The sequence below is a fragment of the Labrus bergylta genome, chromosome 21, assembly GCF_963930695.1.
Source record: "Labrus bergylta chromosome 21, fLabBer1.1, whole genome shotgun sequence".
NCBI lineage: Eukaryota > Metazoa > Chordata > Actinopteri > Labriformes > Labridae > Labrus > Labrus bergylta.
The window spans coordinates 3,429,972-3,446,520 of record NC_089215.1 but is presented as its reverse complement, the minus strand read 5'-3'; the positions used below and the strand labels follow the sequence as shown (position 1 = coordinate 3,446,520).

The 16,549-nt window shown below is 43.1% G+C and overlaps 1 protein-coding gene across 2 annotated transcripts in view; it reads right to left on the bottom strand.

Moving 5' to 3' along the window:
• thrab (thyroid hormone receptor alpha b) overlaps window positions 1–16,549 on the bottom strand; it is a 174,410-nt gene that overhangs the window by 15,797 nt on the left and 142,064 nt on the right. For both annotated transcript variants that reach the window (XM_065949342.1, XM_065949343.1), the window contains 4 exons: window positions 16,248–16,395; window positions 15,778–15,983; window positions 6,245–6,391; window positions 1,310–1,568 (listed from right to left, as the gene is read on the bottom strand). In XM_065949342.1, the coding sequence (XP_065805414.1) occupies window positions 1,310–1,568; window positions 6,245–6,391; window positions 15,778–15,983; window positions 16,248–16,395 (760 nt within the window). The remainder of the gene's footprint in view (window positions 1–1,309; window positions 1,569–6,244; window positions 6,392–15,777; window positions 15,984–16,247; window positions 16,396–16,549) is intronic.

Sequence of the window (16,549 nt, the reverse complement as noted above, 5' to 3'; positions counted from 1 at the left end):
AATTATGAGCTGTAACTTCTGCTACGAATAATTCAACATGGAGATAAAAAAACTGGAGATGAAGAGATATCTAAGAACTGTTTCATGTAGGGCAGAAACACTGTTTTATTATTCATGTTTTTGGGTGAAAAAATATGACACGCTAACTCGGAAAACTAGAAACTGAGATCTGAAGAGTAAAAGAGATGTGTGACATCAGAAAGCATCACTCTGGTGGCTTAAAGACGCAGCAATCTTTTTTTTTTTAAGTTGTCAGAATATTTCTTTTTACTTCCTCTGGCATTCAGTTATTTTCATTTTTACAGTTTTACTAAAGGGGAGAAAGTTAAAGTTAGCAAACGACTGTCGTTAGCTAGCTAACTAAGAGCTAGCAAAGCCGGTTAGCTCGCTCACAGAGAGCTAAATCTTTGTTAGCAATAAAGCTACATGTTTTCTAGCTTGTTAGCTTGTTGGGGAACATAGGTTCACAGTTCATAAAGATGAAGGCACAACACAGCTAAAAAGCTAAAGTATTTGCCTCCATTTTTTTGTTTCTCTTGATGATTTGTCATCAGCTATAAACAATGCTAGTTTGTGTGTGCTAGTTCACCAGGCTAGAGGACGACAGCCTCCGCAACACCAAGCTACTAGGCTACCAACATCCCCCAGTGATCAGAATTTTTTAAATAGTGTTGTTAACAGTCCCAAAGAGCAGACAGAAAACAACTCTTTCTCAATATAAATTCATGTATTAAATGTTTAAGAGGACAAAGGAATGTTTATTTGGATTATTCAATTTTACTTCCAACTTCAAACACAAATTTGATCCTCGATTTTGTCTCACTTTTAATAACCTGGATATCATTGGATAACCTCTGTATGACCATTTTCATTTTTACTAACGGGCCAGGATTCCTCAACCCCTCTTCTCTTTTTATTTTTATCCTATTACTTCCAACTCTGAGCAGAAACGACTCGTGTCCTGAACCAGAATATGAGTTTCTATGAGTCAGAGCTTTTTAATCACATTCGGGATGAGTTTTCAGATTTCCTCCTTTAAACACTGACTGAGTTATTGGACTCTTCTCTACAGGTAATACAATCATTTGGATTCACATTAGGCTCCATATAAACTCTGTATAGCTGGAGGTAATGACTAAAAATATGGACAGTCATGTAATAATGTCTCCAAGGGTACAGAAGACTGAAAATGTAGATTTGCATTTCATTAAGCTCAAACTCTCGTCCTACCGATGTTATAAAGCACTCTCACACAGTTTTAACTTTAAGATAGGAAGCTAAGGTCATGAGTTCTTAAGTCGACAACAACCTGAGCTCATGAGCAGCACGGCCTGCAGCAGCGCCACCTCCGTGTCGTCCAGGTTGAACTGCGCCAAGCTCTTGCCGAGGTCGAAGATTGCGTCCGACACCACGCCCAGCCCGCCGTTCTTCAGCTGCTCCCGCTTCACCGCCATCTCCCCGCTCAGCGTCAGCGTCTCGCTCTCGGGGTCGTAGCGGATGGCGGCTCGAAGCGACATGATCTCCATGCAGCAGCCCTTCAGCAGGATGATCTGGTCTTCACAAGGTAGCTGGTGGAATAAAAGGATGTTGAATGTTTTGATGTTTAATGTTTAACGGAAAGCTTTTCTTATCTCAACAACAAAAGGCATACTGGAGAAAGTTATTGCATTAAAGGATTTATATGTGATTTTTTGATCCAGCAGATGTCGCCCTTGAGCACCAGCATGAAACCAAAACAACTCGCGCTGCATTGTTGTGTTAGCATGCTAATGCTAGCGATCTTTATTATGCTCGTATCGTCACACTGCATGTAAATTTACCTGAAATGAGCGTGATCTAGAAACACAGTTAAGCAGTGAGTACAGTATGTTATTCTTCTTTTCTCTAGTCCCTCAATTAAACAACTTTTATACACGAGGGGAGGAGTCAGCCGGCCGTCCTGGCGATGTAAACAAACTGAAGATAGGACTCTGAAAACTCTGAATGCATCAGAGACAGCGGGACTCGGGTGTTACACCCATTGTAGACAGTCATGACTCACAGAGTTATTTTCAGAGGATAGACTTGATTTCTATAACATTTAAGTGTGAAAAATCACATATAAAGATTATAATTATTAAAGTCGAGCCCGGCCTGCCCGCTTTGAGGACTATGGCCTCTGTAACCACTTGGCTACCAGCGCCCCTTGAACACTTTTAGATTTTTTTTATTTTGGGGCATTTCTGAGCCTTTATTGGAGAGACAGGACAGTGGATAGAGTTGGAAATCAGGGAGAAAGAGAGTAGGGAATGACATGCGGGAAAGGAGCCACAGGTCGGACAGTCAAGCTGCAGTCTACATTCACCACGGCTTCCAACAGAACTAGCACAGGAGTACGGCCAGATTGTAGATTTATTTGTGTACAGAAATCACCGAAAAAAATGCCTTCCTCTAAAAACTAAATAACAGGATTAGTAGGCCTCATTATTTCCAGGAGAGGGGATCTTCTTGTGTACTTTACGGTCCCGTATGGAGCCCAGGTGTTAGGCACGTTTATTTAGACAACACATTTCTCCAACAAGGAAATTTAAAGTGCTTCACACAAGACAGGAAACGCATCACGAGCAGTTTTAGTCATGGAGATATTCAGTGGATGATAATGGAAAGGACGAGGGGTCATGGGGATCTTTACTTCTGACCTCTTAACCACGGAAGTTCAGCTCATACTCGAGTCCAAGAGGAAGTTTGAGACATATTTTAAGTCATTCCCTCAAGGGCATTTATGAGTTATTGTGTTCATAAACATGGGACGGATGGATGGAGAGACAGATGGACAAACAACCCAGAAACATAAAGCCCACGGCCACAACAGCACTCTCATAACTCCTCCTGAGAGACAAACATTCATTCTCCTCTGTTGAAATGAAGGGGAAACAATTAGTGAAGTTAATATCATCCCAGATGATCTTTCATTCATATGTTTGGCTGTGCTTGAGATGGATGACTTGAGTAAGCTGATACTCAATCATTATGATGCGACTGGGGTAAAAACTGTATGTTTGCAGGAAATGCTTTAAATATTCTTCCTTCCCGTATCCGCTGCAGTAAGCGGCTGCCCCAGGTCACCATGTTGAAAACATAAAACACATGTTGATGCACGCTCAGCATGATCGAGACGGGAGCGCAGCAGATCCAAAATTCCCCATCAGATCGTAATTATCAGGGACAGATCATGAAATAAGAAAAACGTTCCTGGTCCTTATATATGTAACCTATCAAATAGCTTATAGAAAAGTGATCATTCAAGTTAATTCAGACATTAGTTTTATTTTATTACGTCTGTTAATTGGATTCATTGATTCCTGTTTTAATCAACTTGACTTATTCTCAGATCTTAACTCGAGTGGGAATCACGATACAACACTCTAACGGTCTGGGACCTTCTTTTTGGTTAATAGTGTGTTTGAGAACGTCGGAGACGGAACGTTAGCCATAAATCGGATTCGAACCTTGGCCGCCATCTTGGAGGACTACAGCCTCGGTACATGGAGCGAGTGCACTAACCAATGCCCCACCAGTGCCCCTTCTTCTTCTTCTTCACATATCCTGCTGTCTTCTTCTTCTATTGAACGTCTTTCCAAATAACCCTTCCTTAAGGGTCATAAGCACAACCATGAGGAGTCATGACACGATGAGCCCAATTTGAGGGAGTTAAGGGAAATCTGCTCAGAGCGCCGCTTCATTTTAAAATTAAATATCAACATTTGGCACAGAGGATTGTATCGTCTCTCTCAGGATGACGACATATTGCCATAATTATATTTTCTCCCAACTCTACTCAACAATCAACTTAACAAACGTGTGTTTTTTCTTTTGAGGAGCGGGTCAGTAAAATGATATGAGGGAGTGATTATGAGAAGTTCTGCAGGATATAAGGAGCCAGGGAGGCACAGACGTTGTGGAGAAGAAGGCACAGGAGGACGAGGAGGGGGAGATGAATAAATATATTTATTTAAGGATAAGGTTGAAGAGTGGCAGACGTTTCTTCTTTTCAAGAGATGAAAACAGATTATGACTAACACACCCTGATTTACATGCATATTAGAATCTCCGGGGTTGAAGCCCGCTTGATTAAATCTACAGACATGCCGCTGCGCTGAATTCAATCTCACCTTTTGTGTGAGCGTGTTTCACCGCTCTCGTCTGCTGAGTCGATTAATTGGCGTTCCCCCGGACTTGATTTGTCTTGTAAGATTCTTGCACGGAGGGCTCGCTTAATTTTTAGTGACTGCTTTTTGTTTCTCGTGCTTTCTTATCAGGAATTCACTGCGCTGGCATGAGCAGATCTCATTTAAGGCTAAACAGGTTCTGTGCCATCAGATTCAAAAGTTTCTTTCAGAGTATTATCCATTATGAAGTGAATCAAACCGATAACATAATACACGTGGTTGATTATCTGCTTCAGTGTGTGGAATACTAAACGCCTCTGCCCTTATCTTCTTCTCTTTACTTTCTTTAACATTAATGGATTATCCCTCAGCAGAATGAGCTTCTCATTTACATGTATTTGAATAGTAGCATCCGTCATAATAGAACAAATTATACTAAAATATGCTGATTAAAAAAGTGATGACCTCTACTTTCAGAAGTTTCTCTGATTTATGTTTCCAAATACAGAGATGAATTACAGTTACCTCACACCCCACACTCCGACGCACAGTTTTCATTCTCCTACACACACACACCAACGCACACACTCTGCAGCTGTCGCCCTAGACAATACCTCAGCTACCCTGATAATTATCCAATCACGCCCGGGCTCATTGCGAGCAGCAGGGGGAGGAAACATGATTACATGTTGCTAATTAAGGCGGGGCAGACAGGAGTGCGCCTCTGATTGTGAGCAGCGACTGGAGCTGCTTCCAGATCAGCAACGTCTACTTAGTGAGAGCTGTAGCAACATGGTAAATGATCAGCGGCACATTAACCTCTGACCTTTGTTATTACCGCCAACAAGGAGGTTGTGTTTTCTGATTGTCAGCAAGATTACTATAGAGAAAGTGCTGCAGACATTCGAAAACAGGGATCAGAGGGAGGAGTGAGGGATGATGACATATAGTTATTGATAGAAGTGAAACCTGGGGCTGCTGTTGGGCCGCCATGACAGACACGACATGTTTATCGTTTCCAAGGAAACACCTGATGTTACTTCAAAGAAAAGCTGCTGAAAGCTGAGAAGTTGTTCGTTAAAAAAACACGACTTTTACAGGATGAGATCAGCCAAATGAAAGGTACAGCTTTGTCCACAGGGGGCGCCAAAATCAACACAAAAATAAAGTTCCTCACAGTAGCTTTAATGAACAGGATATATAATGTGTTGTTATGAAACAAAAAATGATATTGCCATTCTCGAGGATACTGAAATCTTCAAACAACCTCATCATTTTATAGAAATTTTAATATCAGTGCCATAATAAAAGATTAGGAGACTTCTGTTCTGGCCCTTGAGCCAGGTTATGACAAACTAAATATGTAGACTTTGGTAACAAGCTGCTGTTTCCGTCAAAGTATTTACAGGATTGACATGATGAAAAGGTGTTTTTTCTTTTTTGAAATGAATGAGGAGTGTGTCGAATATGTTATGTTAATAAAAATAGAACAGGAGGATGGCACTTATCGCCACAATCATATCCTCACTATTTTTATAGTTATGGAAGTATATATACCTCAACAGTTGACCTTGGCAGAGGACGACGCTCTGAGTGGAAACCTTGTTTCCTAATGAACGGCAAAGATTTAAAGAACCTTTCATGTCTTAAATCTTTTTGACACTTTTTCCACAATAGATTTATCTTCCTCCACTGAGCACCGTTCAGTTGTTAAATATCACTCGTAACTTTTCAACCACATGTCCTTTTGGTCCTCCTCCAATCGAGGAAACGCCAATTCAGCTGGACACATCCAACCTCTTTAAATCACTCATTTCTTTAACACACACACACACACACACACACACACACACACACACACACACACACACACACACACACACACACACACACACACACACACACACACACACACACACACACACACACACACACACACACACACACACACACACACACACACACACACACACACACACACACACACACACACACACACACACACGAGACGCCTGGCTGTGTACGTTACACTTCTTTGTGTGCGTCGGACTCCCACACTCGCCCTCTGATCCACAGCACCATTAACCACCGCTCACCTCAGAGAACATGGGCAGTTTTTTGGCAAAGTCGACCACGCGGGTGATGGCAGGAGTGATGATCTTGGTGAACTCGCTGAAGGCCTCTAGGTCCACCTTGTCTCCGTCTGACGAGGGCTCAACCGGGGACTGGCCGATTTTGTCTGGCTGCATGGGAAGAGAGAAGAATGTGGCTGATTAGAAACCGGTCAGAACTGACATCACACCAGTTAAAAGTTATAAAAGAGGGAAAGCTTAAGTGATAAAGATGACTCAAAGATGGACCAATACCAACAACAACTGATCTTTATTATTAATATCATCTGTGGTGAGAGCGTCTAACTCTTATTCATCTGTGTTATGAGAACTAATGTTGTCCAGGAACAATTAAAAACACATCAGTGAAACACGCTGTGAAGCTGCTCTCCATCTTTCTTCATTAACATGAACACAAAGTGATGTTTATCTCAACTCAGTCCAACATACACAGTGTCCTGCTGCCATAAAAAAAAATCAAGTGTGTATTCATCCGCAGCTGAAAATAGTCCCCTACAAGTGCAACATTTAGCTTTACCTGTTTGTGAAAAACTACAATGCTCAGATAGTTGGAAGTTTAATCAGACTTAAAGGTCACATATCATGAACATACACTTTACCATGTTTCTCTAACACTAATATGTGTCTCTGGTCTGTCTTCAAAGCCCCCAATTATTAAAAGAAAGTCCATCCTCTCTGTCTTCTGCCTGCTCCACTTTTCAGAAAATGTGTGCTCAAACAGGCCGTTTGGAGATTTTCCCTTCATGACATCACAAAGGGCAGTAGCCCCTCCCCCAGGTGGGTGACACTCCCACAGCTAGGAGTTTGTTCTACCCTCTGAGTCTGCCTTCTCACCGTAAACAATAGGACATGGAGCGAGAAAGCACCGAGTACACCCAAGCCCTTCCAGAGAGGGGGCGTGGTCAGACACAGCTCATTTACATATTTAAAGGTACAGACACAGAAACAGCCTGTTCTGATCAGGGCTAAAATAGAGGGGTTTATAGGCATGATCAAATACAGGATCAGAGTGGATTTAGAACAAGACACTACACACACATGTTTTGAGGAGCTCTGAGACTTATTTACACTGAAGAAGAGGAGGAGAATATGTTGCAAACAGGGTGAGAAAGTATCAGATTAAAAAATCATGTGGCTGTTGATCTTTTTATATTAAAGTACATAAAGAGTTATGCTAGATTTACAGTTTGAAGGGAACATGAAAGTGGGTGTACCATGATTGAGTAGGAGAGTGTATTTGAGCCGGGTAGATTAAAGAACAAAGAAGAAGAAGTGAGATCTAGTGAAGAGTTCGGGGGTGTTCTCTGAATTGAACAGCACAAATGAATAGAATAAGATAATAGAAGAATCAATACAAGTGGCGTGGGGGTTTCAAATAAAGTAAAGCCGGGGAAACCACAGGCTAGAAATGCTTTTATACCCTTATTTGCTCGTTTTCTACAAAGTGCTTTCTTTCCTTGGGAGACAAATTAAAAACCAATACATCAGATAAGGAGGGCAGGCCGTGCTCTGTGAGAGGAATGGGACGTGTCAGCAGACAGATTAGCTTTACTTCCAGGAGGACTGCAGCGAGGAACTGCAGAGAGCAGGAATACATGTGTTTATGTGTTTATGTGTGGCTTGTGTGAATCCAGGATGTAACTACGAAAATAAATAAATCTAGTGTCAAGGCTAAAGTTATTCATTCAGTCTGCGCTTTGACGATAAATGGGACGAGATAGAAATGTAGGAATAATCACCTCACACCAGGAAGAATCCATCATTACCCAAGAGGGAGAGGAGTTAAGTAAATCAGTGTGAATTTAGCCAACGCTGCTGAGGAGTTATGGAAAATTCAAAATGATCATAATAATAACTTTGATGGACTGCAACTACGAGAGCCAAAACAAAGCTGGAGTTTCTCTAAAAGAGCTCTCAGGAGAGAAACGGAGGGAGCAGCTGAGGTTCAGAGCTGCTGAGTGAACGCCACAGTGTCGAGTGGAGGAGCGTGGAATCAAACCGCGAGACTAAAGCCGCCTCGGGTTCAGCTGCAGGTCAGGAGTCACAAACTGAGACACAGACGACAGCCATGGATGCCGAGTCGTTAACCCATTTCTGTCTACAGCGCGGCTTAGAGAAACACACTTTCATGCCTCGTCTACCTCCAGAAGCATCGAGCCAGAAAGATAACTTTGTTATTTTATTCGTCCAGGTTTTTAAATATCTGACATTTCTGCACCGACCTCAATGTGACAAAGAAGCTCAAAGAAGTGATAAATGTTGTTAAAAAAAAGGGCGATGTGTCTCTAAAACATGTTGAGCATACACTTCATGTTTTCGGAGGGACTATTTCTTTAAGAAGAAAAACTCCACAGTGAAGTCTGTGATTTACCCAGAATGACGACAGATGAAAAAAATAGATGATGAAGCTTTTGAAAGATAAATTGAATGGGGGTGCAGTGGTGTGTTAGTGGTCAGTGCGTGTGCCTCATGTACGGAGGCTATAGTCCTCTTAGCGGGCAGCCCAGGTTCAAATCATAGACTGTAAATATTAATGGGTGGAGCCTGAGTGATGTCAGCCATCTGTTCCTGCAGGGGGTTCCGGAGGCTAATCGGCAGCAGCCACCATGTTGGAAATCCTGTCTCAACCTAACTTTCAGTCAACCTAACGACAGGCTGAGAGCTGGAGCTGAGGCGGGTTTGACCTGTCAATCATGTCAGCTACGTGCCTGACTATGGATAACATGTATCGTTTAGAAAATCAGGATTAAACAAAATACATTTTGGGGCTTTTTATGTCTTTTTTAGTGCGACAGGACAGTGGATAGAGTCAGATATCAGAAGGAGAGAGAGAGAGAGAGAGGGGAGTGACATGCGGGAAAAGAGCGACAGGTCAGTTTCGAACCAGAACCGCCCGCTTGGAAGACTTCAGCGTCCGTACATTGGCCACGCACTAACCATTACGCTACAGGCACACCCAGGACTTTGCATGCTTTTTGTCAGAAGGGCTGAATTCTGCCCAAACTCTGCTTGATTAAGTTTAAGTGTGTACTCCATATTAAGAGAGACAATCGATGAAATGTTTACCCTCAAGTAAAAACACAACATGTTTCAAAGTTTTGCAAACTGATCTTTATGCTACAGCTGCACCTAAATGTACTTATTCTAATGAAAAGAGTTCTCCACCCTCCGTCTTATATGTAAGCAGCTCCATCTCAATACTTGAAGTGTTCCTGGAGCTCTGAACGCTCCTCCTCCTCCTCCTCCTCCGACACTGACTAATGTGGTTCATTATGCTAAGCACAGGTTGATATTTGCGTTTCTTGAACATTCTCTGGGGCGTGTTGGGGCCTGTTATGGACTCATGTAATTTCCCCTGTAATTGCTACTGTTTGTTTATGAACTACAGTAGATGGCCATGAGGGTGGCATACGAGGGAAAACACTTAGCTACAGAGCACCCGCAGTGCTGGAGATGAGTTATAGCTCTGCTGCTGCTGCTGCTGCTGCACAGGCTGGGCGGTCAGGAGGCGTAAACATTCAGGGGGATGTATGTAAAGCCCAAAACACTCTTTTCTGTCATGTGGAGCAAAAATAGGAAAGTTAGGATCTGTTCCAAAAGAAGCAGCAGACATTTGGACTTTGCCATAAAGACTCTGGGACTTGGCACCAGCTCGGCCTGAAGGAGTAAAAAAAAAAAAGGAAGAAAAACGTCTCTTCTACTGCAGTCCCATCAGTTATGTGGAGAGCTTCAACTCTTGACCTTTTATCAGATGGATTAGAGCTGGAAAGTTTGTTCCAGTGGAGCGGGAGAAAAGAGAAATGAGGTCCTAAAGTTGCTGACCCAAATGGATGCTTTCAGTCATGAGCTATGAACTCTACACTTAGTTCATGCTTTGTTGGATTATGAGACAGATTAAATTCATTGTATTATGTTTTTTTGTTTTTTTTGTCAGTCATAATGAAACTGCCTCTTGCTCCTTGGTGAGTTTATAAAGAAGTGATATCCTCTAAAGCCTGGCTCAGACTGCAGGATGATCGAGACGATTTGAGGTCCGATTCTTTCTTCCCGACAAACCGACTCGAGGCTGCTCGGAACCGATCATCTGCCCAGATTATCTTGTAGTGTGAGTTGTACAAAGACCCAATCTTAACCTCTGCTGTGTTTGATATTTAGAATTTAAAATCTTGACAATTACATCATGAAAGTGTCTGGAGGAAGTTAGCCATTTCTCCACCCAAAACCCAAAACTTTTCCTCTCTGCACAAAGCATTATAATGGCAAATTTAGCTGCTAGCTCCGTTGTTTAAGTGAGGTCACATGAGGTGGTGCGTTCCTCCATCCGGCATGATAATCTTAATGAAATCATGTAGTCTTTGATGTACCAAGATTTTCACATCTTGTAGTGTGAGCATGTTTATGGGAGGAGAATATCTGTTAGGATTCTCCTGGTGTGTGTGATGCTAACTGAATTCAGAATCAGGAAGGATTTTAAAAACTCCTGCAGCGAGATCCAGACTTTACACAAAGCAGTACAGACTGTAAAGTAATTTATCAGGAGATGTTGATCCATACTCAGAGCTCAAGGTGCTGAAATATCTGGATGTAAAACGTTCCTTTCGTGCAAACATTCAGGACACTTCATTACCAGTGAAATAAAGAAATCTGATCCTCAGTTGTTTTTTTTTGAAGCTTTGATATAAATAATCTGGTCACGATATACTCAAATACATTTCACAGTACAGTTCATGAGAAGGTGATAAGATCACTTCTTGACCGCGGCTCGACGAGTATGTAATTGAAAGATGTTTTTCAACGTCTCTGACTCTGAATGTCTGCATGCAACCCAAACCGCACTGAAGGACTGTGGGAGATTCTGTTATCAGTAAAACTGTATCCATCGTCGTTTAGAATCTGAATACCTGAGAAGAGCAGCTCAGGCCGGCCGGCAGAAATGTTTGTCTGAGACTAACAGCGAGTGAGTCGCAGACAAAGTAAATGAGTTCACAGCCTATTGAGAGGAGAAGAGCGATGTGAGCTGAAAGGCGGGCAGCGGGGTTTGTGCTTCACTCGGCCTGGAGACGAAATAAAAAGGCCCGCAGCGGGAAATGTAGACTGACCTTTATAGGACGGATGGATAGTGAGAACTAATGGACACTCACATATCATCCTTTACATATCAGAGAATTAACAACGTCACATTTTGTACTTTACGTCTGACAGAAAGAGGCTGATACTGATGAGAGTTATAGAAAGGAATATTCACACATGACTTTGACGGCAGAAGATTCAAATTTCAGATTTTAATTTATGTTAGATTTGCTCTGAGCTGCTGAGCAAAAAAGATGATGCCTGACCACAGACAGTGAGAGAGAGAGAGAGAGACAGAGAGAGAGAGACAGAGAGAGACAGAGAGAGAAAGAGAGACAGAGAAAGAGAGGAGAGAGAGAAAGAGGAGAGAAAGAGAGAGGAGAGAGAGAGAAAAAGAGAGACAGAAAGAGAGCGAGAGAGAGAAAGAGAGAGAAAGAGAGACAGAGAGAAAGAGAGACAGAGAGAGAGAGCGAGACAAAGAGAGAGAGAGAAAGAGAGAGAAAGAGGAGAGAGAGACAGAGAGAGAAAGAGAGAGATAGAAAGATAGGGAGAGAGAGACAGATAGAGAGAGAGAGAGAAAGAGAGAGAAAGAGGAGAGAGAGACAGAGAGAGAAAGAGAGAGATAGAAAGAGAGGAGAGAGAGAAAGAGGAGAGAAAGAGAGACAGAGAGAGAGAGCGAGACAGAGAGAGAAAGAGAGACAGAGAAAGAGAGGAGAGAGAGAAAGAGGAGAGAAAGAGAGACAGAGAGAGAGAGCGAGACAGAGAGAGAAAGAGAGAGATAGAAAGAGAGGAGAGAGAGAAAGAGAGAGAGAGAGTGTAACTGTATCTCAGACCTGTGTGTGAGCCTGCAGATCTCGAGACTCGAGTCGCGTTCAGCCAAGTAATAATTTGGGCAGGACACGCGAGGTTCAAATGTTGTGTTGTGTTGTGTTCAGTTCAAGAAGCTGGGAAACTGAAAATAAACCTCTAGGTGCACTAGGTCATGGTCAGCTTGCAGCTTAAATCTGATACTGACTGAATATGTATCAAGTCATAACACCAAAAATAAACCTCGAAGAGTTTCCAGGAACTTGACCGCGACCTGACTCGGCTGTCCTGCCAACATCTCAACAAGTCCTCCAGAGGGTATCAGGTGTTATCACAGCAGATATCTGATTGAATTAGGAGCATTAATAGAATACTGTAGATGTCAACATATTCATTATGTCATTTTTTAAATGAAGAAATTTAAGACGTCGTCGATTTCCTTTCTACTCAAAATGTAAATAATCAATATCAGCTGTGAATTTCTTCCAAGTGGATGATACAATATGACACGACACAGTTTGTTTTCTGTCCCAGAATCCTTCACTCATCAATGCACAGTTTGCTTCTGGTTTTTATTTTACCATGTTTTCAAGCCAGCTGCTCATTGGCTGCTCAACAGATTGAATTGAACACATTCAGGGCCGTCTGCCTCGAACCAAACAAGAGTGCAAGTCTTTCCACAGCTTACTGTAATCAGTGCATCATTCAACAAAGTCACCCTCCAGTGGGAAGTCATTTGTGAGTTCGGGGGGGGGGGGGAGGCAGCGTGAGGAGCCATGTCACCGCTGCCGTCCCCACAGGACTGAAAGGGCTCATCCCGGTCGGCTTAGCATGAAAATTTAGATATTCAGGGTTCAGCAGCTTCAGCCTCCAGAGCCCTGTTAGTGTGGTGAAGCCTGTGTGAAATAGAACTGTTTATCCTTTTAGATGAAGCCAGCTCAGGGCTGAGATACGCTTTTATTTCACTGCAACACGGTAACTATGCTAATGAGTCTCTGGATCCTGGTTTTATAGACACTTCTTTAGGTAAATAAAAATACAATTCTCTACCATTTCTTTCCTTAAACTAACCTCCTAAATGTAAGACTTGATTTACCTGCACATTAAAGAACATGACCACAATTTAGCATCTAATGTGTGTTATTTATTTATTTTTTGACAAGAGTACATTTTGAAACTTCCTCTTCTCTTCTTTGAAGCTCCACACACCTCCTCATCCACCTCATCCTCACATGTCCCTCTTCCAATCACAACCGGCCACATCCTTTCTGTTGCCTGGCAACTGGCCACCACAACACTTGCCACTCTACACCACAAGTGCTTTCAAGCCCCTTTCCAGATGAACCCCCCCCCTGTGTTTCTCACATCTAACGCCCACCTAAACCTGGCAGATCCCCCGCATTCATCCTTTTTTTTTCTTTTGGCCATTAGCTCTGGTTCAGTGTGCTGCAGGAAAACTGTTAACAAGTGCTCAAAACTTGTACATAATGTTGTGGCAGAGCACGAGGTCAGTGTGTCTGTCAGGGGGGGTGTGAGGGGGTGTGGGGGGGTGTGTGTGTGTGTGTGTGTGTGTGGGGGGGGGGGGGGTGTGTGGGGTGAGAGGATGATACCAGGCAGGGACACCCTGACAGGCCCGTCCAGGATAAATCTGAGAACGAGCTCAGCAGGAAGACAGTTTGAGAGAGACAAACTGAGTGCCAGCATCCCTGCCAACTTTCAGATGAGCGTGCACATGACGGAGGATTTGCGCTGGCTGAGATAAGGGTGGTGGGGTGGAGGCTCACTGAAAACAGACGGGGGAGAGCAGAGAGGAAACGTAAAGGGAGGCACGAGGGACAGTGAGAGAGGAAACAGAGAAATGAAGACGGGAAAGAGATTAAAGCGAAAAGAGAGAGAAAGGAGGTGTGAATGAAAACTACGACGGGAATTAGGTCTGGTTAAGAGCCCAGAAGGATTAGGATGAATCCCCCCCCCCCACCCCGCTAAAGAGAACTGAGGAATAAAGACACAGGAAGAGGGAGACGCAGAAACAGAAACAGACAGCGGGGGAGCGCGGAGCGATAAAGTCATACAGAGCGTCTTTGACAGGAAAAAGCCTCAGCTCCCCCAGATAAAATGAACCCCTATCATTTATGACATTTCAGAGTGAGTGTGAGTGTGAAAACATAATCCGAGACGTCCCGCTGTGAGGTTGTGACAGGGTTAAAAGAAGGGAAATGGAAGCACAAACACTACAGTAATTACCCCTGTGGCTGTTTGTTTGTTTGTCAAGTGTTTTTTTTAAGACTTTAAAAGGCTTCATGATACTCTGATGTTCTCAAAGTCAAGACGTCCTCGCTGCTTTATTATAGATCACTTCAAGCTCTGTGCATTTATGTCCTCCTCTGATCTCTCTTTTGTTGTTTTACCGCTTCTTTGTTGTACGTCAAGAAAAACCAAAAAGGATCTTCTTATTTTCATGTTGTTGGCCAATGTTCCCGTCACACATCATCACTTTGTTCTCATCGTGTAATAAGTGAGATCTTATCTCTGAAACACTTCAGACACAGGAGGAAACTTGGGAGATGTGAAAAATCAGACCCAAGGTAAACAAACGTTATCAAGGCAGACAAAACCTGCCAAACACCACATCACATGATGACATTTATCACTTTGTCTACTCTCTGATTTCTGCATCTAACCTTCTTTAAAGTCTTTATTTGTGATTTTTCACACTTAAATGTAGCAGAAATCAAGTATATCCTCTGAAAATAACTGTGTGAGTCATGACTGTCTACAATGGGTGTAACACCCGAGTCCCACTGTCTGTGATGCTTTCAGAGTTTTCAGAGTCCTATCTTCAGTTTGTTCACATCGCCCGGACGGCCGGCTGACTCCTCCCCTCGTGTATAAAAGTTGTTTAATTGAAGGACTAGAGAAAAGAAGAATAACATCCTGTACTCACTGCTTAACTGTGTTTCTAGATCACGCTCATTTCAGGTAAATTTACATGCAGTGTGAAGATATGAGCATAATAAAGATCGCTAGCGTTAGCATGCTAACACAACAATGCAGCACGAGTTGTTTTGGTTTCATGCTGGTGCTCAAGGGCGACATCTGCTGGATCAAAAAAATCACATATAAAGCCTTTAACTTGACCTTTCAGTATTAACTTTACATATAAACCAAATGTCATTTTGGAACAATCTGCCACTTGAATTTCCTCCAGGATTATTAAAGGAGATCTATGAAACTCACATTCACCATTATTGATGTCAGTCTGGGACACCTATTGAGTAGCGCTGCGAGATGAGCGGCTCAAAAACCTCTTTAATTATCTCATACTGGCGTTAGTAAAATCCCTCATTTCAACCTCTGCCTGAAACGGTTCATTTCAGCTGCTGTCTCTTTAAGGCCCGCCCTCCCCACATGCCCACTTTCCTCCAGCTCTGATTGCAGGCGCAGGTAAATTTGAGCAAGTTACCGGGGTGGGCATGTCCTACAGCTTTGCTCTGATAAGTCAGACGTATAACAGGCATCATCATTTTGTTACTAAAAACATTTTAGTGTATACAGTCATACAATGTTAACGCTTATATCCTTCTGAGGATCTAAACGCAGGTTTCCCCCGGTGTTCTTACCAGGAATTTGCGTTTCTGTTTCCACTGGGAGCCCTGAGCGTTGGTGTGTCGGTGGGCCTCGGTCACATGGCGGATCACCTCCCACTCCGACGTGGTGGGCTCTGGACGGTTCTGGAGAGTTTTCACTATTTCCTCCTTCTTTCGTCGCTCCCTGTTCTCCTCAATGAGCCGCCGTTTAGCAACCCGCTTTGAGTCGTCCAGGACCACTGAGAGAAGGAGGAGGAGGAGGAGGAGGAGGAGGAGGAGAAGGAAGACGATGAGAAGGAGGAGCAGGAAGAGGAGGAGGAGGAGAAAGAAAGAGGAGAGGGAGAAGGAGGAGGAGGAGGAGGAGGAGGAGGACGAAGAGAATAATGAGCCAGAGCACACTACGTCATAAGTTGCATTGATGTCATTTGTCTTTTGTGTTGGCTTGTTTTCCTGTGTGTGTGTGTGTGTGTGTGTGTGTGTAATTGTGTGGCTGCAGCACTCACAGTCCATGGCCATGCCCACTGCGATGCACTTCTTGAAGCGGCAGAGCTGACACTGGTTGCGGGTGATCTTGTCGATGATGCAGCAGCCATCGTACTTACAGGAGTAGGCCGGGTGGAGGTTCTTTTGGATGGTCCTACGGAAGAAACCCTGAAGAAAGATGAGACGGAGAAGATGGAGAGAGAGACTCATGAGTACATGAAGTGAAAGCAGACTGAAGATAAGCTTCAGGCTAACTCGTTCTTTTTAACGTTTGTTACAAGGGGACAATTATTTGACCACTGCTGCTTCTTTAGAAGGAAAC